Here is a 25788-nt window from a genome sequence, read left to right as displayed (position 1 = left end):
TGGATCTCGAACACGAGATGATGAAAGAGAACAAACAACTCTGCTAATGCTAACAATTCTATATAAACTATATAACAGCATAGGCCTATTAGTTACTAGCCTAAACTGGACTTAAGTAAAGTTGGCCGCATATTCACAGATTCGAGATTCCCGAGTCAATAACTCCTGAGCTAAACGCTCTTATTACACAAATAACACCTCTTGTCTATCGTAGTAATGTAGAGAGGCAGCTACAACCCAATTTTCCTCAAAATCTGCTTTCCTCGTTGGTGGACAAAATATATAATTCTATATGTGCAGACGACTGAGAGACAGATTCCAAGGGACCGTCTGCAAAGTGCAAAACCCGAAAAGCGAATACAAAAAAAACAGTCAATAACTTCAGTGTAATACACTGTAACTATCAGGACATCAGTGATGTGTGAGATGGTGACAGTACAGTGTATTACAGTGAAGTTATTAACTGTTTTTTTTTGTATTCGCTTTTCGGGTTTTGCACTTTGCAGACGGTCCCTTGGAATCTGTCTCTTAGCACATGGAGACTTCTGTATTTTGTCTAACGCGGAGGAAAGCTGATATTGAGGAAAATTGGGTTGTAGCTGCCTCTCTACATTACTACGGTGAAAAAGAGGTGTTATGTGTGTAATAAAAGCGTTTATCTCAGGAGTTATTGACTCGGGAAACTCCAATCTGTAAATATGCGGCCAATTTTAGTCTAAACTGGACGGAGACACGGAGCGCCCTGTAACTCACTGACCTGCCTGCGTTCACAATTCACACGGTGCAGATGGGAGGGGGAACGGCTGACTACACAGTTTATGGGAATAAATTGTGTATTTCCCTCACAACTGTCACAAAAAACTCACTACACTGTCTGTCTGGTCTCTCTGCGTGTTGCTTTGCGAGATCGTGCGGCACGATTTTTTTCCCTCACTGCTGCACGAGTCTGCGTGAGAATATGGGGGTGTGGCGTGAGAGCGTGAGAATCGGGTCAATTGCGTGAGTCTCACGCTGAATGCGTGAGAGTTGGCAGCCATGCTCCTAGGGGACAAAGAGGGCGGTAAACAACAATGATAACAAGGTTGATTGGAGAGGTAATTTACCAGAAGATAATTCATTCCCCCTGTACATTGCATACACATTGTCTGCACTTGTTACACACAATGTGTAAGTGAAGACATTGTATCTGTAATGTACAGGTATTTCTGTTTTAGAACTGCAAAATAATAATAAAAAAAAAACGTTTCCAAATAAATAATCCAGAGAAATCTAAACCCAAACAATACAAACCTGGCAACCATACGCAGCTCAAACATCACTGTTCAACGCTAGAGGGCGCATCCCTCAAAAGTTACTGATTTGTTGATCTAATCTTTATGTGTACATTCTTTTTTTATATATATATTTAAACATCTAAACTATGCTAGATTTTGTTTATTGGCTGAACGGAAAAAAATGAATATTTTTAATCTGAGTAATTTAATTTGCTTAATGTGTTGGTCTACATTTCATTCAGGCAGACGTGGTCCTGATTTTTTTCACTCAGGCACATATTTGGTCACATATATAGGAATACGGGTGGGAAAAACAGAGCGGTAAGGCGTGTTCACTGAAGGACCTCAGTCACTCACACGTGTATGTCTACATGCAGACATGGCTGATCTTCAGATGAAGCTTCTTCGGAAGAAAATTCAGAAAAGGAATGCAAAGAATAAAGAACGCAAGCTTAGACAAAAACAAAGGGAAGAAGAAGAAGGAGAAGAAAATGGTAACGTTCGGGATGATTTGTTTGTGTTTGAGTTTATATGTGTATTGGCTGGATAGTTAGCTAAGCTAGCATAGGAAGCGTGTTAGCCTGATACACAAGAATGTTTGTTATTTTCCGAGTGAGAATTCTGTCCACAGATCTTCGAGTTGTAAACAGTTTTATAGTGTATTTGCATGTTGTAGCCTAGTGGTTAAGGTGTTGGGTTACCAATCAGAAGGTCTTGAGTTCGAATCCCACGTCCACCAAGCTGCCACTGTTGGGACCCTGAGCAAGGCCCTTAATCCTGTGTTGCTTTGTTGTGTAAAAAAAAAATGACATTTTGTAATGTAAGTCACTCTGGATATAAGGCGTCTACCAAATGCCGTAAATGTAAATAGGGCATGTCTATCAGAAGGTTGTGAGTTCGATCCCAGGTCCACCAAAATGCCACTCTTGGGCCCCTGAGCAAGGCCCTTAACCCTCAAAAGCTTTGTTATATAAGAAAAATGAGATAATATAAAGTCACTCTGGGCATCTGTTAAATGCTGGAAATGTAAATGTTTCAATCTATGTGAAAATGTGTTAAATATTGTGTTATATTATTAGTGATCCTTTCTCCTGGTGGTTGTGTGGTGACAAGTTTCAACCTGGATGGAGCGGAATAAGATATAAACCTGTAAATGTCTCGTAAAATGTCTTTCGTCATTGCATTGTTGTCGACTGAATCAGTCTCTGTAAGGTGTTTATTACGGTGTTGTTTTGTACTCTGCTAGAGTCTAAAGTAATTATTGAGGACCGTGATGGAGAGACGACGGAAGAGATTCCGGCTGCAGACACACAGCAGGAGATGGCAGATGAAAAGCAGAAGAGTGAGTCCACTCAGGAGGACAGTAACACACAAAACAGCAAGAAGAAGAAAAAGAAGAAGAGGAAACTAAATGAAGCAGGAGATTCCGCCGGTGTTTGTGAGTTTTTCTTTAGGAGCACACAACCCAGACTGTGGTGGTGGTGATACAAAGCTGGAGCATTATATACATGTGCCTTGTTATACATCTCAAATCAAATTTTATTTGTCACATATACATACAGAGTATGACATGCAGTGAAATGCTTTTTACGTCTGTCCGGTATTCAAGCATAAAAAGGAATGGAATTAAGGATAAAAATAAAACCAAAAGGAGGAAGCGAGAAAAAGTATAAACTATATAAAATATATGAACATATATCTGAAAATATATGTATATACATCTGAGATAATCCTGCTGAAAATGCAGCTTAGTTCCTGAAAAGAACTCTCCTGTAATGTTGTGTTAAGCAAATACTGATGCGCTAATGCAAAATACAGATAACAGAAATCAGGTTTATAATCTTTGCCTGCTTTAATTAGCAGAGTTTTAGAACCTCTTATTTTGTCCAGCTCTGCCTGTGTTTTTGGCTGAGACAGATTTTTTTAGCTGGGTTGCAAGTTTTACTTTGTAGACATTTGTATAGAAATGATGATTTGAGCATCCGGAATACTGTCCAAAGAAATCTGTATCTTATTCAGGAAAATGTTATTCTACTCAAGCAGAGCTCAGCAAAACGATGCTATTTAAATATACTACTTTTAATAGTGATGTAATAAGTAGATGATAGAGATTGATGCATTAATATATAAGGTAGTAATCGTACAATTGATTATTATAAATTGTTAACCTAAGTATGTGGACACCTCACCATTACACCCATATGCTTTTCTTCCACAAGTTGGAAGCATATCATTGTATGTTATGTTTGTATGCTGTAGAATTACAATGAAACTAAAGGGTTCAAACCTGTTCCAGCATCACAATGCTTCTGTGAGGTCCATTATTGCCCCTTTTCCACCAAGGCAGTTTTGCCCTTTTTCTGCCAGAAAGAACACGGTGCCGGTTTAAAGTTGGTTCCACTGACGAGCCTTCTAAGAACCGGTTTGCCTTTCCATGGGCTAAAGAGCTATCACAGAGCTGAGTCTGACGTCACTGTATACGTCTCATCCTTCCCAGCAACGTTAGCGCTGCAGCGGTAAACACAACATCAACAATGGCAGATGTTGCTTTACTGTTAATGCTCATGGCTTTGTGAACCTACATTGGCATCCAAACGTGGCGAATCCAACGTGTACGTGCAGCTCTATGTAATCTGTATAAACGGAGGTTGCACTCGAGAAAGTACATAACGTTATTTTATCATAAACACAGAAAAAAGTTAGCCTTAGCATGTAGCTACCTACTATCATGTGTGCTGATAATTGATCATATTGCGATAAAGTAAAAGTGTATTAAACATTGGTATACTTAAGGTACATTATCAAAGGCACTAACAGTAACCAGCCCCTGACGCAAGCGGTTCTTAAGTCTAGACCAGCAACGTTTTGGTTTGTAAAGCCATGAGCATTAACAGTAAAGCAACATCCGCCATTGTTGTTGTGTTTGTGTCTGCTGTGCTTATGTTGCTGTATAACGTTGTATACATTGACGTAAGACCGGGCACTGTGATGGCTCTCTAGCCCATTGAAAGGCAAACCGGTTCTTAGAAGGCTCGTCAGTGGAACCAACTTCGCACCAGCACCAGTACTAGCTCTGAACCAGCACCCTGTTCTTTCTGGTGGAAAGGAGGCATAAGTGGACTGGAGGAATGTGACCTTAACCTGAATGAATACTTTCAGGGTGAATTGAAACACTGCTTTTAGATGAAGAGGTCTGGGGTGCAGTCTATCTGACCTTACTAATGCTCTTGCAGTATAATGATTATAAATCATTAGATGTGGAATGGGATGTTCAGCAAGCACATTTACACAAGCTAGGTTATTCTTAAAACAAAAAAATATTTCTCTACATTATTACTGTTCTCTGATTAAATGTAGGGTTCTTGACTTCAAGTATTATTGGAATATTGGTAACTGATGAGTTATTCATTTTCTAGCTGTGAAAAAGGCCAAACAGGAGAACAGTGAGGGAGATGAGGCTGAGCTCTCTGAGGGAGGAGAGGAAGAGGAGAGATCAAAAGAGGGATTTAAGGATGTTGATGAGGATGGTGAGAAAGATGGAGATGAGGAGGAGGAGGAGGAGTGTGATGGACCAGAGCTTCCATCAGGACTGACAGGTGAGGAAGAACCTTCTGTAGTTTGTGTGTAAGATGCTTGCTTGACCGTGTGATGCGTGGTGTTGGTGTGTTCATGCTTTATTTATTTTTGTCTTTCATTCATCAGGAGCGTTTGAAGATCAGAGTTTTGCATCACTTGCAGAGCTTGTGAGTGACAAAACACTCATGGCTATTAAAGATATGGGCTTTGAGACCATGACTGAGATTCAGCACAAAACTATACGCCCCCTACTCGAGGGAAGGTAAACTTAGACCACTGCATTGTGTTGTAATTACAAAAGGATAAGACTAATTTTCCTCATAGTGATGCTCATGATTAATTGACAAGCCTTGCTGTGTTTACAGTAGTTTTTATTTATTTATTTTATCGCTGTTTCATGCATCTTGCATGGGTAAAGTGTAGGCATCTCATTAAGCAGTTTGTCTCTCTACAGAGATGTTCTTGCGGCTGCTAAAACCGGCAGTGGGAAAACTCTGGCCTTCCTCATTCCTGCCATTGAACTCATCTTTAAACTCAGATTCATGCCCAGAAATGGTGAGTACACACTAACACTGTATTAGTCCAAGCATTAAAGAGTATTCCTTAAAGTAATAAAGTAATAGTTAACTCCATTTGTATTTATAATATAGTTGTATAGAATAGTTCATACTATTTCTATAGTTGGTTTCTTATGTGTTTGGAGATTTTGGGTGCACGTTGTTGACTTCCATTAATCTCAAATATGGGGTATGAACGGCAGATTTTGTTGTTAGCGCCTCTTTGGTGTCACTGTCATTATTGAGCACTCCACTGTACAACGAGTGAATAAAAAACAATGGAGTCAAAGTTACAAAATGCAGTGTAGTTAGATGAATTATAGGGCGTGGCCAAAAACCAACTCCGTTCATGATATCGATCATGACGGCTTTGACTGCGTGTGGCTGGACTGAGTTCATGATAGCCTTCCAGATGGTGTAGTGATCTCTTCACTGGCTCTGATGTTTGCCCTGTCTTATGATGTTCTGAATCTGACCTCTCTTTCTGGCAGGTACGGGAGTGGTGATCTTGTCCCCTACACGTGAATTGGCCATGCAGACATACGGAGTACTGAAGGAGTTGATAGCTCATCACGTGCACACATATGGCCTTATTATGGGTGGCAGTAACCGCTCAGCTGAAGCCCAGAAGCTTGCCAATGGAGTCAACATCCTGGTGGCCACCCCTGGGAGACTTCTCGACCATCTACAGGTAGAGTAACTTTTTAATGTTTATAAATTAGTCATTTACACGTTTCCCGCAGTATCTGTAACATTCATTCATTCATCTTCTACCGCTTATCCGAACTACTCGGGTCACGTGGAGCCTGTGCCTATCTCAGGCGTCATTGGGCATCAAGGCAGGATACACCCTGGACGGAGTTATCTGTAACATTTGCACATCAAATGAAAGTTCTAGTGGACGCCATCCCAGAGGCCCAGAGGATATACAGTTTGGTCTTGTATTAACTCTGTGCCTGTGTGTCCTCCTCTCTGTTGCTCACTGTAGAACACTCCCGGCTTCATGTATAAAAACCTGCAGTGTCTGATCATCGACGAAGCAGATAGAATTCTCGAGGTTGGATTTGAGGAAGAACTTAAACAGATCATCAAACTGCTGCCAAGTAAGAGCCTCGTGTTTTAGATAAATAGACGATGATCTTTAAAATAAAAAGGGATCTCATTAGCTTTGCTAGACTTGAATATTGAGTTATGCTTCTGTACCTTTCATTACATAGAGAAGAGACAGACCATGCTGTTCTCAGCTACACAGACGAGGAAGGTGGAGGATCTGGCACGAATCTCCCTGAAGAAAGAGCCTCTGTATGTGGGAGTGGATGATAACAAGGATACAGCGACGGTGGAAGGACTAGAGCAGGTAAACTAGCCTTTCTTAGACCAGGCTTGTTTTGGAATACATTTTTTCATGCGAGTACAAAGTGACGTGACATACGGCTAAGTATGGTGACCCATACTCGGAATTCATTCTCTGCGTTTAACCCATCCAAAGTGCACACACACACACTGTGAACACACACCTGGAGCAATGGGCAGCCATTTATGCTACAGTGCCCGGGGAGCAGTTGGGGGGGGTTCGGTGCCTTGCTCAACCGTGGCCGGCCCGAGACTCGAATAATAAAATAAAATTGTACCATTTTATACTGTTTTCTGACAACAGTAAGCATTTTTCCGTATAGCTGTATGCTTGTACAGTATTGACTTTTCCTTGTGTGCGATGTTTCCTTTTTAAAACATCATGATAAATGATGTGACTATCCAGAACTGATGGCCTAAAAAAGACATGTGAAGGGGGTCAATGCAATGCAGTAACATTTAAAGATAACATTGTAGTATTGCATAAGCAAAGTAGACAGTGTATAGCATAATAACATATGAACATGTTCATCTTGCTGCATAGAAATTCAATTATGATACCAACCAATACGTTTTATCATTTGAATTAGCATGAGCTCTTTGCAGTTTGACCAAATATTTTGTGTTTTTATTTATTTTTTTGGACTGTGAAGTAAACTGTGCGTTTTCCCCCTAGGGCTATGTGGTCTGCCCATCTGAGAAGCGGTTCCTGCTACTTTTTACATTCCTGAAGAAGAATCGCAAGAAGAAGCTGATGGTGTTCTTCTCTTCCTGCATGTCTGTGAAGTTTCACTATGAGCTGCTCAACTACATCGACCTGCCTGTTATGGCCATCCATGTGAGTTGTTTTGCAGATTTTGTATACCTAAAAGGCTGCACATAATGCTTTACTTTACACTTTCAGGTCAGGCTTTTATCTACTTGCACTTGAGACAGGATGCAACTGGGCAGGGTTAAGGGCTTTGCTGAGAGAGTGAACGCTCAGCAGTGCTGGGGATTTGAACTCAACCTTCTGAACAATAGCTCAAAACCTTAAAAACTGCCACTGACCTAAACACTGTCCTCATTCTACAGTCTCTACTGGAGTTGTACTTGTCTCTCTGTTGTAGATATTTTCCTTTTTCTACATGCTAAATCATGGGGTAAAATGAGCCTTTAAACCTTAAAATGTGTGAATACTGGAATTAATGTCACAGTTAAGCTGCTAGTCAAATGTGCTGTTGGTTCAGCCAGTTGGGTGAAATAAACATTATCTTGTTACACTGGTACCCATCAAGGGGTGGGATATTAGACAGCAAGTAAACAGTCGGTTCCTGAAGTTGGTGTGTGGAAGCAGGAAAAATAGGCAAGTGTAAGGACATGAGCGACACTGACAAGGGCCAAATTGTGGTGGCTAGATGACACTCACTCTCTCCATGTCTTTAAAAAAACAAGGCTATGTGATGTTTTATATGAACTTCAGCTGTAAGTTGTTTTAGATAAAAAGCATTAATAAAAGAACATTTTTCATCTGCTTATTTTATGACTTTACAGGGCAAGCAGAAGCAGACAAAGAGAACCACCACATTTTTCCAGTTCTGTAATGCAGACTCGGGCATCTTGCTCTGCACTGATGTTGCTGCCAGAGGACTCGATATCCCTGAGGTGGACTGGATCGTCCAGTACGACCCGCCAGATGACCCTAAGGTATAACTCGAGCAGTAAATGTTTGTTTGGCTATTCAAGACATGAATGATAAACTAATTTGCCATCAATAATTCATTTGGTCAGGAATACATCCACCGTGTGGGTCGAACTGCTCGAGGCATTAATGGCAGAGGTCACGCCCTCCTAATCCTCAGACCTGAAGAGCTCGGCTTCCTGCGGTTCCTAAAACAGGCCAAGGTAGCATTTTAACCTTTTAGATGTAACTTATTCAGAGACTATTTTTATTTGTAACTGGCAGTAGCTACTTCTCAAATTCATGGTTTGTTCCCCCCCCTCAAGGTTCCATTGAGTGAGTTTGAATTTTCATGGAGTAAGATCTCAGATATTCAGTCTCAGGTGAGTCTGTTCAGTTAGACTCCTAAACAGAGAATTTTTTTAAACGAGTCCCATCTAGTAGCAGGAGTATTAACAGCTGTTTCTCTATCGTGTTGTTTAAGTTGGAGAAGCTGATCGAGAAGAATTACTACCTGCATAAATCAGCTCAGGAGGCCTACAAGTCCTACGTGAGAGCGTACGATTCTCACTCCCTCAAACAGATATACAACGTACAGACACTCGACCTCCCACAGGTTGCGCTGTCCTTCGGCTTCAAAGTAGCACCTTATGTTGACCTCAGTATCCTTTCAAAGTTTTGCATCACAAACAGTAAGTGTCAAATACCGAACATGAATGATTCTAGATTTGCTCCAACATGAAATGAGGAACACATTAATATAATAAAGCAGGAAAAGGGAGAGAATAAGATGAGCGTCGCTAGTGAGCTAATATAGGGCCATAAGCCTATGGGACAGGTTCATGCAGAAACTGTCGTGCTTCCCTTCGTCCTTCATCGAGCTGTTGTCTACTTACTGTACTGAATGTCTTCAGCACACAGTAAAGTGCATTTCACAACACTATAATTGTTACACGTTCAGATCGACAATGTTTTGGAAACTACATGACATTCAGTTTTCTAAATGGCAACTGAATATTTTAAAGTACTGTTGCAGTGGTCTGTGATTCCTTAACATTCTCTCTCAGATGTTCACAGCAGTAAAGGTGTAAAGCTGCAGAAGAGGGGAGGAGGCGGAGGCTTCGGCTACCAGAAATCCAAGAACGTGCATAAAGCAAAGATCTTCAAACATTTTAACAAGGGCAAAGGAGACCGCAGACAGTTCTCCCGCTGAGTTTGACCACTTTTTTTCCCCCCCCCAAAGTTCTTAATGAATAGTTGTCATTGTCTGTGGTTAATTCCACACACACTTTTCTGCTAGAAGCTGGTGGAAGACTGAATTTAGATTTTCATTCCACATAACTGAAGAATCTGCAATGCAACTTTCGTATATGAATATTTTCATGTCCTCTTTGTATTGGTAAACTGCTCAATTAAAGAAATATCTAAGAAAACATGATGCTGTTGTAAAGAGCCTCTATGCTTCAGTAAGCGTTACAGCTGTTTATGAATTTTGCCTGGAACAAGAATTCAGTGACGAGTTATGATTGTCATGAATGCATGATGGTTTATTTAAGCTTGTAAACACTTTTACAAAAATGGGATACGAGTCCACTATGCTTGTTGATTTTGAAACCGTTTGCATTGGGGTAAAACCCCCGTGTAAGTATGCTTCGCATTGCCAGAGATCTCGGTGAGGAAACATCTCAACAGGATTTGGACAATAAACATGGGCTACGTGTCAATTTATACATGTTGGCTACAAACAAGTCAAGTGCATGGAATATTAGTTTGTGTATAGAACAGTGAACATCCACCGTTCTAACCAGAGGAGAAGTGAAGCTGTAAAAGTTTTAGGATGCTCCCTTCGCTCTCAGCTTAGACAGCAGCATCTCATTTTTACGGCACTCCTATAAAACAGAAGTAAGATGAACAACATAAAATTTATGTATGACTTTACAGTATATGTATAGAATCCATTATAATTGTGCTGACCAAAATACAAGTAGTGTGTGTGAGATGTGTAGGGAAAAGCTGCATAAATTCTATATCCAAAACATTCAGTGAATATTATGGTGCTTAGCAGTGAAAAAACTACAAGTAAAAGATGCCTTTGAGGTAAAGCATTCACCGTCATTCTGGTGATGTTAATTTGTTGAAATAACTTAAAAGCATCATTAAATTTGGTTTAATTAGAATTAACTCCAATTCTGCAAAACTGTTTCAGAAAATGGGTTATTGCCTGTTGCTTCGTGACATTATGAAAATGTCCTAATTATAGGAAGATTTAAATGTTTATCGTAGTGACCATCTAAATCTATACCATTGTTATAAACAATTTCCCAACTATGCATGAGTTACATAGGACACTGAACTGTACATAATTTTCAATTTTGTACATTAACCTTTTCTACACAATATTGATAAATGAGGTTCATGGAATAGTGTGAATTTCATTGCCATATAGTGATTAAAGGAATTGCAGTGCAGTGTCATCACCTCTTTAAAGTCTTTCACAGTCTTAAAGTAGAGTCTCTGTTTATCCAGAAGTTCCAGATATTCATCATTCAGCTGGTCTCTCCTCATCTTATTTTCCTGTTTCTTTTTCTCCATCTACACTCAGGTTAAAAAAAAAGAAAAACCAACAGATTATTACAAGCTAAAAACAAGACAAAGTTAACCAGTTTTTAATACATACATATCTGCAAAAAAATAAAGTTTTCCTTGTGAACCTTTATTCGATTCTGTTTAATTCCCTCCACTATCTGCTCCATCTGCCTGAGGAACTGCTCTTTAGCTCCTGAGGATGCCATGGCCCTGAATGCATACACAAATACACTTAGAAATAATTTTTAATATAAATTCACTAAAATGTCAATACTTTTTGAGTGATGGAATGTGTCATATATGTGTCATGTGCCATATAGCTGAAACAACTGCTGTACTTCATCATGATTAGTTATTATGAACATGATCCATTGACACTCACTGTTGGAAGTTATCATGGATGGAATTGAGTAAATTCACCTATGAAGAGAAACACAGTCAGGCACAGCTAAGCTCAAAGAAAATGCACTAAAAATGTTCCCAGAAACACAAAATATTCGTCATCCAACAAACTTTGAACGATAAAAATATGACATAAGACAAATCTAATAAAATATGATGCTGATTAAACATCGTCTGAATTTGCTGAAAATTGCATGATATGGCTATGTAAATAAATATAAGTACATGTACAATGTCATGTTACCAGTTATTCACATTGGTACATGTATGTTATGTCTACAAGTCCAGCATCAAAAATAAAAAACAATCACTGTTATCTTTCCTGGGACTGTGATTAAGTGTGGTGAAGATTAAATCTTTGTACCTCCTTCTCCAGATAGACCTTCTTATCATCCAGAGTATTATAAAGAGTGAAGAACTGTTTGGTTTCTTTGTGTGTCGCAGAAACTGCAAAGAGAAAACAAACCCTTAAGATCTGTAGTTCAGCAAAGAGGTTCAATAACACCATGTGATTCTAATGGTATGGAGTTTAGTGAACAACGCAAACATGCATAAATTTTGAATCAAGTTTAATGGCCATGGTGCGCACACACACACACACACACACACCTTGGCTGTAGAGCTCGATGAAGCGTTTCTGGTACTGTGTAAGCTCAGCTCTGCTGGGAACCTCATCAATCTTCCTCTGCAGGATGGCGATCTCTCGGTTCCTCCGAGCCTGCAGGGGACAACACCACAATAAAAGTAAGGGATCTCGGTCTCATTCAGTCTGCAGAATAAAATGCTGATTCTTCAATCTTACCATTAGAAGGCGGATCTTCTGGAGCTTTTCCCGGTCAGTGTGGTACTGCTGATCTATCAAACGACCTCTTTCCTAAAACCCATAAGAGACAGGGACAAAGTAAAAGAGAGATGTAAATGTGTGTGATAAACATTTTGAGAAGAGTGCGAATGTATATATTGATTATTTTGTTGCATTATACAGCCTGAGAATAATTTGCATGTAATTGCAAAGATATCATGTTAAAGCTCTTATATGTCATATATATATATATATATATATATATATATATATATATATATATATATATATATATATATATATATATATAGAAAGAAAACCCATAAATAAATGTACAGTGCATGTGTTTTTTATGATAGCTTCCTTAAATTACCTTCTGATCATCAGCCTCATCTCCAAACTCTATCTTTAGGTCTTCAATGCTCTGCTGCAGCCGTGCCATCTCCTCCTACGAATGAAGAACACAATTATATTTTGATTCTCAAAACCTTTCTGAGTGTCATTGAAAAGTAAACCAAATATAAATGCGGTATTTTATAGAACGTACACGGCAGTGTGTGCGGAACTCCTGCTCCTGCTGTTTGAGGTTCTCGTTCATGGCCACAACAGCACGAAGCTTCTCGAGCAAACTGTATGGAAATACCGCTTTAGTTCACCAGAACTAGGTAAATATCTTCCAAAAGGTAAGCCCTCATCTGTTTTAAAACTAACATACTCTTTGTTAAAACAAAAACCTACCCAGTGTCTGCTTGAGCCTCCACATCTGCCAAAGAACTGAGTTCTTTCTCCAACTGCTCAGCCAACTCAGTTGCCTACACACACACACGTGCAAGAAAACACAAACACAATTAATCACCATCATAATCAGTATCCCATTTAGACATACACTTATCATGAGTAACAGACAACTGGATCATGTGCAAGTGTATTACCTCAGTTAATTTGCTTTTGGCCTCTTCACATGCTGCCTTCATATTGTGCTGTTTGGCCTGCATCTGAAAAAAAGACATTAAACTAACTGAAGCCTGAAGCACAGGCTGAACCCCAAGCTGTGCATCAATGTTGTTAAGTAAGAGTGTACACTATGTGTTCATCTTACCTCCTCCAGTTCTTTAGTCTTCTGCTGGATCTGTTTGTTAAGGGATGTAACGATGCGACGATGCTGCTGCACAGGACCATACCGTTCTGTACGATCCTCAACAGAGCGCTCTGCCTGCACAATCACATGCTCATTAGACCTAAGCATTTAACAGGATCACTTACATAAAATGTAGCTCTAAATGCACCATAAATCCATGATCTCACTTCCAATCTCAGAACTACCAAATGAGTTGTTAAGTTCATATTATGTTTGATACAATGATCAGATTTCAATCTGACTATGTGGAAAAAAGGACAGAAGCAAGAAAACATAACCAATGGAAGGGTCATTAAAGAGAACTCTAGACAGTAGTATGGCTTTAATAAAAACAACTCATGACTACAGAATACGTCATCATAAGCCAAAATCTTGACAGAAAGTTATTTCCACATTAGGAGTGGGAACAATAATCAGACTCACCTTTTCAGCATACTCAAAAGCAATCTGCTTTATTTCCTTAGACTGTAGCCCCACAATCTGCCCCACTGTGTTAGCAGTCAACCTTCCCTGCAAGATGCACAATCAAAAGCTCAGGTTAAATCTCAGGTACAATATAATTTTTACATTGACCAGGATTTTACATGAGGATGGAAGGATCTTAGGATATCTGAATGTAACTGTACCTCCTCTGTTGCCATGGCAGCCATACCAGTCATGAGAGCTTTGATTCTGAGCTTTAGAGAGAAAGAGCAAAGTTAAACATATTAAAGTACACGTGAGATGTGCACATGAGATCATTTTATTTCTTAGCTGCTTTTCTGTCACATGCTGTAAGGTATTTATTCTCAGCTCTTCGCAATTTGGAGCGAATTATCAAGCCTATAATACTGCATAGTGCCCTGTGTTCCTTGCATGACCCTGTTCAGAATGAAGCTGTTACTGAAGAAGGTACTGTATGGAACCTTTTCTTAAAGGGAAATCCTCTGGTTCAGGGTTCTACATAGGACCTTTGAGGAACACAAATGCACCGAGTCTCAACAGAATCAAGTGAGTATGAAATCAGACGCATGTTGCAGACTACAAACAGACGCAGTGTGAAAACCAACCTAACTGACCTCTTCTGCTGCTTGTAGATCCTCCTCCTCTGAAACTTCTGTCATGCCTGGGGGCAGACTCTGTCCTCCCTGACCTAAAAGCTGCTTCGTATCTTCAGCCTGCAGAGCACAGCATCACGGCAAACACCACTTTTACAGCACAGCCAATTTGGTTATAGCTCACAGTAGTAAAGATATTTCAGTAGATTAACATTGTGTGACAAATTTTGCAATGTAACTCACTTTGTCTTGTTTAGAGTGCTTGCTAAATCCATAACGCCTGCCAATAAAGAGAAGAAAGCATTGTATTTGAGATCAGTATTATTAATCCTGGAAGCTGTTAACATTTAAACAGGTGTTAGAAATAAACAGATTTCATGCTGTTCTGTCCAAAATACATTTCAAGTGAAAATGGCATGCCAAAATGGGCAAAAACAAAAGAAAGTGTGGTTTCTCAAAACTGGAAATCTTCAGACTAAACATACATGTACTTACTGCATGTAGAGGGAAATGGTTAGGCATGAACTGATGGAATGAGGAAAGAAGAGGAAAGAAGAGGGTGAGGAGAAGGTGAAGTGAAAAGGTCAGATCTTTGGAAGGGCTGGGAACACCACCGGTTCAACAAAGTGAAAAGAGACTTAATGTGGTGTGCTAATTACAGAGAAATACTTTTTTTTTTTTTTAAATGATTTTCAATTGTTCAGTAAAATAAAATAAAAAAAACTTACAGACTACAAACTAACGACAAAGAGTGGCATGAAGTTGCTTAAACAAGGTTGACTGAATGAACTGCAGAAAGACCAATCAAACTAAAGAGGTAATGTTTTTCATGAAAAACCTTCATGATGGCTTCACAAAGACAGTCTGAATGTTTAAACAGTTTTAATAAATAGTTATAATGAAATTTAAAAATAATAAAGCAAGAGATAGATAGATAGATAGACAGACAGACAGAATTTAAAACATGGAGAAAGAAAGAAAGAAAGAAAGAAAGAAAGAAAGAAAGAAAGAAAGATTAAATAGGTAGAGCAATAAACAGGTAGACAGAGAGAGTAAGTGTTATACAGAGATGAAGTGAGAAAGTATTTCTCATGGAAATACAACTGGAAAAAGAGAGATACAGGTTAACAGATGGAAATAGCGTTATTAAAAACTTTTTGGTTTAATATAATTGATTTGATTTAATTGAATTGATTTAATATAATTGATTGATAGAGTTTGATTTGGTGTAATATAATGCACAGCAGTTTGTGTAGGCCTGTTACCTGCCATACTCGAGCAGGGTGGAATGAACCCTGGACTCTTCATCCAGTAGTTCTCCTGCATCAGCCTGCCTCTTATATCGCCTCTGAGGAGCATACACTCTCTACACAAACAAACACACACAAAAAAAGAAGAAGAAATAGTTTAAATGCTTTTCAGTACATAGATCTAAGCAAGAAACTTTGGGTTTTGTGAAAGGCTTAAGGACATACATGAATACAGACTACTGACATCATAGACATTAAGTGATATTACACTTAATGATATTAAGTGATATGTCATGTCTGTCACTAAATAATATTAAGTAATAAAAACTTTTCAGTATCAAAAGTTAAAACTAAAGAATCTATATGAATGCCAGTATGTTAACACAGAGTAAATATAATGAGATACTCACAGACAGATCTTCTACAGTTCTTACTGCTTTTTGTTTCCTTTGCTCAAACTCTTCATCCTGTAAAAACATTTATTCATAATATCAAATTTTGTTCAAATCAGTGATCTTATAATCAAGAGAAAGACGTTATGATAGCTAACTGTAAAACTCTATGCAGTCTGCTTTCGGATAAATATTTAAGGAGTAAAAACATCACAACAAGGCAAGTGGTTATAAGAAAGTAACCAAAAAGGGTGACGAGGTAGAGCCATTTGTTACCCTGAAGTTGATTATTTTCTAACATCATGTCTTGAAGTGCATTATTATTCCTCTTTTACCAATGAGATCACATTTTTTTGTTGATTAAAGACCTTTTTAACTGTTTATGCTCACAAACATCTATTTCCTCTCAAGCATCTTTGTTCTTTCTCTTAAACTAAATAAGGCAAAAATGTAGACACCCAAGACACCATCCATAAAAGTTAAAAGCCTTTAATCGCATTAATAAGTATGATTAATAATGACCATATTTAATTATGTGTATTATTTGATCATCCATCAAAGAAATCCCTGTAAATTAAATGTTACTAGGGAAACAAGAATAAGGCCTGTGATGCACCACTGTCAGACTCCAAAATCCAACTGCGCTGTGGGTTTTCATGAACTCTCACCTCAGGAAAGGTGTGTGTTTTCTGGAACTGAGAGATAGAGTACGCACGCACATAGTCTCCCATTTCCTCCCGAGTTTCTATCGCTTTCTTCACCAGCCACTGCGGCAGAGAAGTAAAATCACTCAATCTTTTGAATCAACAATACTGTGTTAATGATGTTTTTTATACAGGACAGGACAGAAACAGACTGCAACGCACAGTTAGAACAGCAGAAAAAATAATTGGCGCCCCAATCGTTCACATTCTATATTCATATTTTATTCATTCTATATTCATATTTTATACTCATTCTGTCTATATTGTATCTCATCGTCTGCATTGTCTTGTATAGTTTGTATAGTATAGTGTTATTTATGTCTGTACTTTTGAGAGTCACAAACTGCTGGAAGCAAATTCCTTGTGTGTGTCAACACACTTGGCCAGTAAATCTGATTCTGATTCTGATTAGAACTATCAGAACTATCAAAAGGAAAGATGGCAACATCTGAAAACATATTTGATTGTGGAACATCATGTAATAAACACCTTCAGTATGCAAACAAATATCGTTGTCTTTAAGGAGTTTAAACATTACAGCTCATAAAAAGCCTTCCAAGATTACTTGTATGACAGGAAAGATGTGGATAAAGTCAAGGCCTTGGATTTGATGTGGCTCTAGTCTATGAGGACACTTCATCCTAGGTAGCACAGAAACAATCTTCTCTGTCAGAGCTCTGAAAGAGAATAAAAGGACTATGAAGTGGCAGATTCATAATGACAACATTTTCTTAACCTTGGTAAATACTGAATACTGATTTCCTTAGTAGACACTTCTGACCCAATAGTACCAGTACCATTTAGTACCAATATCAAAATTGTGTCTAATATTAAAATCTACATAGATATACATGTTGATGTTATGAGGAAATGAATGTTTAATGGTAAAGTTTTCCAAACAAACATTCAGTGTGAAATTTTTCATACAATAAGTAGTGACAAGTGTGCATGTTTTACAGGCAAATAGAAGCAGTTTGATCACAATCAGATGTTGAAAATTGAAAAGATGTTTTCTGACCACACACTGCTCAAGCATCTTGTATTTCATGAAAACGTCTCATACATTGACCTCTTGTCTGGACCTCAAATGTCATTTCTCATAGGTTCCTTAAAACTCTGTCAAGAGTTTTGCTCTGCAAAAAGCAACTTACATCTTCTGTCCTATGGTAGAATTTTCTTGAAAGAGCAGATCAACATCTATGTCAAAGTTGCATGTTGTGATACACCATGTCATGCCACCAACAACCTGAGAGAATATCAAAAAGAGGTTTGTGTCTCAGAAGAAATGCTGGATGGTATGTTCAAGGTGGAGAGCGCTCGATCGGTTTAAAGCTGTGACTGTACCTTATCAAATGGTGAAAGACCCTTGATACGTGCTCTGAAATACCCAGCAGCCAGCAACAGCTCCAGGATTTCCGCCAGCTTGACGCTCTGCTCCTCATCTTCACGTGTCTCCACCTGTACCACAACAACAAAACTAGTGCAACCTCTGATTTTTGTACCTCTGGATGTTTTCATACTTGGTCCACTTTATATGCTCTTAGATTGATGACTATTTTTGTGCATACCTCAACACAACAAAAGAACTTAGACCCATCTAAAGTGACCTATAAGTGAACATTACTCGGATAGCATTTAGAGTATAGGCATTTTGATTTGTGCATTGTGAAAACAAAGTGGTCTAACATTTTGCCACTTCATATTTTGCTTTACGGATAAAGAACTTAAGATCTGGCATAAACACATAGCTGCAGTTATTTGTCACAAAACAGAAAAACAATTCAAATGGCTTTCTGTGGGATCATGTAATCCAACGATCGGGTCAGCAGTGTTAGGTAGCCAAATAACAGATAAGCTAAGAGAGCTACTGTAGTAATATCAATACAATTAAAATAACTAGGCAGCACTATTAATATGATTGTGTCAGAGACAGGAAGAATAGTCACTGTATAAGACAATTAGCATACAGTACATGCATAATAAATGTAGTGAAGTCATGTCAAATTGTCAACATTATCCACAAATAGGACAGAAGTTAGGAAGCATGAATTAATTTGACTGGCTCATGCTATTCCACTTCAAATCTGTTTTGTCTGCTCTGTTTTCTGCCAAATCATAGCAGCATGTAAGCAACCATTTTCACAGTGTTACACACATTCACTTTTACACTGTGGTAAAGGAGGTGTGGTGTAAACAAATGGTCTGAGAAGTCTTTTGGACCTCTTTTTGGACTGAGATGAGGCCGAACTTGTGAGGATCCTGGGGCATCTAGAGATCTACCAGCTCCAGTTAGACTCTGCTATACTAAAGAGTAGATGCCAACTTCATGTGGTCTTTGAGGACAACAATCTCATCAATACAACATCAATACAACATTTATCATACTGTATATTTATAATCACACCCTCCAGTGTCACCCAAATGAGGATGAGGTTCCCCTTTGAGTCCTTTGGTTCCTCTCAAGGTTTCTTCCTTTACCATCTAAGGGAGTTTTTCCTCCCCACAGTCACCTGAGTCGCCTCAGACTTGCTCATTGGGGATAAACACAAACACATTTAAATATATGTAATATTAATCTTGAATTTTTGTATTATATTAATCTCTATGTTATTCTTTATATTAACCTTTTGTTTTATGTTTGTTCTTATGTAAAGCTGCTTTGAGACAACGTCAATTGTTAAAAGTGATATACAAATAAATTAGAATTGAATTTGAAAGTCATCAGTGCCAAGAGTCCCCTTTAAAGTCCACTTCGAACACTAAAAATACTGAGTCACTTTATAGCTAGTTTCCTTTCGGATCCAGTTTAACAGTAGTGAGTGTGGTTAAACAGAACTATAAGAAAAAGACCTTGTGAATAACAAACAGCTAGTGTCAGGAGTCACATGATAAGGGAGTGTTCATTAATATGCGTCGTTATATGAGACCTGCAGGGATTGCGTGTTAAACTGTTATATTACATAAATACTATTGATGTAAGTGAGGACAACTGACACTTGTACATGGCTGATATCATTTTGATTATTTTACTAAGTAACAGATTGTAGTAACCAAGTGCTAGCTATGCTACCTGGCTAACAGCATTACTAATATACCTACATCGTCTTTTATTACCTGCTCGCTATTTTATTTAAAAACACATTGTAATGTATGCACACCTGGATGATGTTTCCCTCTTGATCGTACTGAGCACCGATTTTAGAGCCTGTTCTCAGTCTCTGGAAAACAGTGGAGGCCGCCATATTGGCTCGAGACGTCACGTGACGCTTTGCACGTTACACCCTGCTGTGGCTGGGAGCATTGCTACATCCACTGAGTTTTAACCAATATCTTATTCAGTACCAGATGTTTACTGAACTATTTCGTTTCTAATTTCGTTCCCTTTAAGCCTGTAAAGATATTTAAAATCAAAATCAATAAATTTTTGTACATACAAAATGATCATGATTCATATTTAGCTACAGGAAATAAACAGACTAAAAACACAAACATAAGGCAAAAGTTTGTTTAACAGTGAAAATATCATGGTTAACATGTACTTAATACACATCTGCACACACACACACACACACACACACACACACACACACACACACACACACACTTCACCTTCATCTACCCGAAAATCTTATTTTGAGATTTTTTGAAAATCTTACTTTATTCTATTCTATAACACATGCCATGGGATATAATAATAAATCATTCAATTCAATCATATAAAACTTAATTTATATTGAGCTTTTAACAAATGAAATTGTCAAAAAAACAGCTTTACAGAACATTGCAATTCGATTAAAAGTGTCACACATCTTTACTTTTACAAGCTTTATTATTAGACCTAGGGGGTATCTGCAATAAAGCATACATTTCATTATTTTAATTATCATTCAAAAAAACTACCTAATAAAACAAAGTAAAAGATTTATAATATAACATTTGGTTGGGACTTTAGTGAAGCCAAACATTACATTGTTAGATTTTTTTTTAGTCAAGAGTAATGACATCACATTCTATGACTATGATTGGTCGCTAATTTCAGCCAATGACAGAGCAGCGGGGCCGGAAGTGAATTGATCAAACCGACATACGTTTCCTTGACACTAGGGAAGATTGTAAATAAAACTGACTTCAGCAATCTGTTTACAACGTATTGACCTTTTGTTGGATAACTGATTGTCTTCTTTAAGTAGAGAGATATATATGAAAATGGTGAGTCATTTTCCTTTTTTTTTAAGTCGTTAGTTATTGTGGACTTAGCTACAGGGTAAACAAGCAGGTTAAAGTTAAACAGCTGTGATTATATTCTAACAGTCATTTGTGACCACGTAAAATGGGTGTATTTGTATGTGTTACCTTGAAATATCTTAAGATAAATATAAATGTAATCCTAAACATAGCGCTAGGTGGCTAATATGGATAGTTAGCATGGTCAGTTTGGACATGGGCCTCATTTAGTGATGATGATGATGATGATGATGATGATGATGATGGCCATGATGATGAATCCCATGCTGGTCGCTTAATTTTCACACAGCTCTACCTGGTTTCTGATTTAAAGCAAACCTTTAAGCTTAGTTCTTACAGTGGGGTAATCTGATTATGCGTGTTGCCATTTAAAAAAAAAACAACGAAAATCTATTAAAGTCTTCAAATTTACATAATATTTACATTTCCAGCACTGAGCCGACTCCCTTACCCAGTGCGACTTACATTATCCCATTTTTATACAACTGAGTAATTGAGGGTTAAGGGCCTTGCTCAGGGGCCCAACAGTGGCATTTTGGTGGACCTGGGATCGAGCTCACAACCTTCTAATAGGCATGCCCTATGCCGTATTTACATTTACGGCATTTGACAGACGCCCTTATTCAGAGCGATGTACAAAAGTAATTTAAAGTCACCATATCAGTGAATACATTAAGGCTGGTTCGCATGGTTGCACATTAATTAGTCTGTTGAGAGGAAATCAGAATCAGGTTTACTGGCCAAGTTTGTTGACACACGCAAGGCATTTGGGTCCAGCTGTTTGTGACTCTCGAAAGTAAAGACATAAATAACACTATAATATACAAGACAAGACAAAACAGATTTTACAAGACAAAACAGACGATGAGATACAACATAGACAGTATGAGTATTAAATATAAATACAGAATATATGACTGACTGACTGAGAAATACAGCAAGAAGAGCACACAGGCAAACGTTCACTTGTTTAAGTATTTCAGGAAGAGGTCGGTCTGTCTTCACTAGGGTTGCAAAGGGGTGGAAAGTTTCCGGTAAATTTCTGGAAACTTTCCACGGGAACTTAATCTGGGGAATTTTGGGAATATTCAAAATTGGAAAATTTACGGGAATTTATGGAAATTTACAGGAATTTACAGTAGTTTATGGCAATTATTTGGAAATATAGGGAAATGTATATAAACTATATCACATACAAACATAAACATTTTGATTGGTCATAAGCAGACATGCATGCAAGGCAATACAAATTTTAAAAATGACGTCTTGACTGATTTAATTGTAAGTAGAGCTTTAACTGATTCTTTCATTGAGTAATACAAAAGCATAATAAACATTATTATGATTGTAATAAACATAATAAACTTAATAATTGTAATAAACATATTTCCCTATGATTGCTGTAAAATGAAAGCATCCCACACCCTTGCCCTTCTAAAAAAAAGTCCCAATCAAAATGTTTATTATTAGGTCTCTGCTTCTGTGGTAGTCAAGGCCTGGAAAATGGAGGTGAATCCCCCCGTTAAGTGATATATGGTGGATTTTCTTTTATTTCAGGGGGAGTGAGTGTGTGTGGGGGGTCATCAAATAATCTGTGCATGTGGTAACACTCCTAATTTACTGCTTATTAAGAGTTAGTAAAGTAGTTATTAAGTTTAGGTATTGGGTACAGTTAAGAATGTAGAATAAGGTAATGCAGAATAAGGCATTAATATGTGCTTAATAAGTACTAATAAATAGCCAATATTCTATTAATATTCATGCTAATAAGAAACTAGTTAAATGACACTAAAATAAAGTGTTACTGTACATGTTATGGAATAATGCAAGTACACGCAGGGGGTGTGGCCTCAATGGCCCTCCAGTAAGATGTGTGCAAGTGACCGAGGAATGCAGGGTACAAATTGAACTGAAATTGCATTAAATCTTGTTGTTTTAAACAAAATTATGCTGCAAAATTTTTTTAAACTACATTTAAGTTCCTTGTTATAGGCAACTCTGCATTTTTTTAAAATTCCCAGTTTATTTCCATATATTCCCATTAATTCCCATATATTCCCGTTACTTCCCATATATTCCCGTTAATTCCCATGGAAAGTTTCCAGCCTTGAAAATTCCCGGAATTTTGCAACTCTAGTCTTCACCCATAGTATGAAGACAGCTGAGGTCTCGGGTGTTCTGACATCTAGGGGAAGTTAATTTCACCACCTATGTACCAGAACAGAGAAGAGCCTTAATTCATACCTACCGAGTAAATACCAAAATGACCAATAATCAACGAACCAGATGACTGGGTTAAATAAAAGCTTTTTGATTTTTTAAGTTTTGATTGTCATCTGAAGTCTTTAAAAAAGTTTTGTCAGTTGCCGATCATTCGCAATTAATCAATTAGCCTAATCCTTGGCACAGTTCATAGAATCAAAGGAAAGGTGCACAAAACAGTAGTGATACCAGCTCTGCATGAGGCAGAGATGAGGAGGTTGAGGTTCTATTTAGGAGTGACGAGGATGGACAGGATTAGAAACGAGCACATCAGAGGGACAGCTCAGCGTGGGTGTTTTGGGGACCAGGTCAGAGAGGCTAGATTGAGATGGTTTGAAAATGTACAGAGGAGGGAGATGGTTATATTGGTAGAAGGATGTTGGAGATGGAGCTGCCAGGTAACATGTCAAGAGGAAGGCCAAAGTGGAGATATATGGAAGACGAAGACGACTTTGCACAGTTCATGGGCAAACTGCAACATTACAGATCATAATAGTTCTGTAAATTATAGCTCCTTAATGTTTAATTGTACCTTGAAAAAAAACCCACTCTTAATAAGTTTGCTAATTACTTCCTTTATTTTTTTTGCAGGTGTGGTGTGAAAACAGCTGACCGTGGAGGTAAGGGAGTGGTGGATCATCTGTGCTCTGTCACTGCCACTATGGCAGAGGTCACCGGTAGAAATGTGATTTCTGGACAGGGTCCCTACATAAGAATGATTACAAACCGCACAACTAACCTGCTGATCCGAGGGGCCATGCTGTTCTGTGTGGGTGTGTTTTTAGCGCTGGTGTTAAACCTGCTGCAGGTGCAGCGTAATGTCACTCTCTTCCCTCCTGATGTCATCAGTAGTATCTTTTCTTCAGCGTGGTGGGTACCACCTTGCTGTGGAACAGCATCAGGTAACACACACTCTCATGGAGTGATAGTTTAATTTGCTATTATTAGGCTATTACTTTAACTATACACTTATTTTAGATTACATGTCAAAATTCAGTGTTCTCTTCAGTTGTTAATTTCAAGTTAAACTTTTTAAAACAATCATTTTGTTGGTTTAGAAATCTCTCTCTCTCTCCCTCCCCCTCCCCCTCCCCCCTCTCTTTCTCTCAGCTCTAATAGGGCTGCTGTATCCATGTATAGACAAGCGTTTGGGAGAGCCCCATAAGCTGAAGCGCGAGTGGTCCAGTGTGATGCGTTGTGTGGCTGTCTTTGTTGGCATTAATCACGCCAGCGCTGTATCCTTCTCAGACCACAATGGATGTAACACCCATTCGATTGTTCTTTGCATACATAAATCAATAAAAGATACATTTAAACCATCAATTAATTGTTAGTGTCTAAGATGTATTTCCAGTTCTGTGTGACAACAGACATGCAACATAAGGAACTATACTAAAGTAAATACAGACCTGGGCAACAATTAGGCATAATGTTGGCTTATGTTAGTGGCATATTATGTATTCGGTGGGTTTTTATATTCATGATGACTGCCAATTATGGCACAGAGGTGGGCCAAAGTTTTATTAAGTTAATTCAAGACGTTAATTGATTTGTAATGTAGCATAATTCTTGCACAGATAACTGGATATAATTTGATATATTTGAGGAAAAATTTACTTTGTGGAAATACAATAAGCTCCATATCTGACTGACTTATGAGATGCCCCCAGTGCTAGTGCAATATATATGAAAGCTGAATGTGTCTGGTGTGTTTTCTTTTATTTCCTGATTGTCAGAAAGTGGACTTTGCAAATAATGTGCAGTTGTCACTGACCCTGGCTGCACTCTCAGTTGGTTTGTGGTGGACATTTGACCGGTCGCGCAGTGGTTTCGGTTTGGGAGTCGCCATTGCATTTCTGGCGACTCTCACTACTCAACTACTGGTGTACAATGGAGTGTTTCAGTGGGTTTCTCTCTTTCAAATTTGCCAATTACCTGAAATTATTAATTGTCAGTAAAAAAGTGACCATTTTGGCTTTATGTACTGTGTGAATATATAGGTATACATCTCCTGACTTCCTGTACATACGATCTTGGCTGCCCTGCATTTTCTTTGCTGGTGTGATAACCATGGGAAACATAGGAAGGCAGCTTGCTCTTGTAAGCACACACACACACACAATTACATGCTTTAAATACATTTCCCATAACGCTGATTGTCAACTGATTACAAACCTTATTTATAAATTGCCTTAATAATAATGCTCAGGTCTTCTTTCCAGTATGAGTGTAAAGTTCTTCAAGAAAAGATTCATCAGGACTAAAACATCTTATATCATGGATGCAAAAATGAGGAAACCTGCATGAACAGTTAAAGAGGTGCTCTCTTTCAGCAGATACAGGACAATTGTTGTCTATGTTTAGCAGGACAGTTTGGAGATAAGGGCATGTTCACTGGCTACCAGTGCAGCCTCTCTGAAGCTAAATAAAGCTGAAACTGGGATTGGATGATTGAAATATCTTTGCACAGTGTATTCTTTAAGTTACATATGCATTTCTGGTGGATATAATGTGCCAAAGAGACTCAGATGCAGTTGCACTTTCTGGTCT

The 25788-nt window shown here is 38.2% G+C and overlaps 3 protein-coding genes across 3 annotated transcripts; 2 read left to right on the top strand and 1 right to left on the bottom strand.

Annotated features, from left to right (window-relative positions):
• Positions 1–1603: 1603 nt before the first annotated feature.
• Positions 1604–9855, top strand: ddx18 (DEAD (Asp-Glu-Ala-Asp) box polypeptide 18). Its single transcript, XM_060876704.1, has 14 exons — positions 1604–1768; positions 2521–2712; positions 4691–4870; positions 4977–5112; positions 5305–5405; positions 5899–6098; positions 6396–6510; positions 6625–6764; positions 7437–7598; positions 8294–8446; positions 8531–8644; positions 8747–8803; positions 8905–9082; positions 9488–9855. Exons 1-14 carry the CDS (start codon positions 1654–1656, stop codon positions 9631–9633), a joined length of 1989 nt encoding a protein of 662 aa, XP_060732687.1. The 5' UTR covers positions 1604–1653; the 3' UTR covers positions 9634–9855.
• A 91-nt stretch (positions 9856–9946) lies between these two features.
• On the bottom strand, positions 9947–20024 carry ccdc93 (coiled-coil domain containing 93). The gene is made up of 23 exons (XM_060876705.1): positions 19890–20024; positions 18076–18189; positions 17883–17977; positions 17297–17408; positions 16696–16794; positions 16046–16102; positions 15651–15751; positions 14629–14665; positions 14407–14505; positions 13975–14025; positions 13772–13858; positions 13310–13423; positions 13143–13205; positions 12949–13022; positions 12758–12839; positions 12584–12658; positions 12211–12282; positions 12018–12126; positions 11773–11855; positions 11389–11426; positions 11132–11216; positions 10899–11012; positions 9947–10309 (listed from the first exon to the last, which is right to left on the bottom strand). The coding sequence occupies exons 1-23, from the start codon at positions 19971–19973 to the stop codon at positions 10253–10255; spliced, it is 1902 nt and encodes a 633-aa protein (XP_060732688.1). The 5' UTR covers positions 19974–20024; the 3' UTR covers positions 9947–10252.
• Positions 20025–20787: 763 nt separating this feature from the next.
• insig2 (insulin induced gene 2) lies at positions 20788–25695 on the top strand. Its single transcript, XM_060876702.1, has 6 exons — positions 20788–20940; positions 23830–24140; positions 24349–24473; positions 24975–25141; positions 25239–25338; positions 25461–25695. Exons 2-6 carry the CDS (start codon positions 23900–23902, stop codon positions 25500–25502), a joined length of 675 nt encoding a protein of 224 aa, XP_060732685.1. The 5' UTR covers positions 20788–20940; positions 23830–23899; the 3' UTR covers positions 25503–25695.
• The last annotated feature ends 93 nt before the right edge of the window (positions 25696–25788 follow it).

The sequence above is a fragment of the Tachysurus vachellii genome, chromosome 8 (genome assembly GCF_030014155.1).
Source record: "Tachysurus vachellii isolate PV-2020 chromosome 8, HZAU_Pvac_v1, whole genome shotgun sequence".
NCBI lineage: Eukaryota > Metazoa > Chordata > Actinopteri > Siluriformes > Bagridae > Tachysurus > Tachysurus vachellii.
The sequence above is the reverse complement of the archived record's forward strand: the minus strand, read 5'-3'. Positions and strand labels throughout refer to the sequence as shown.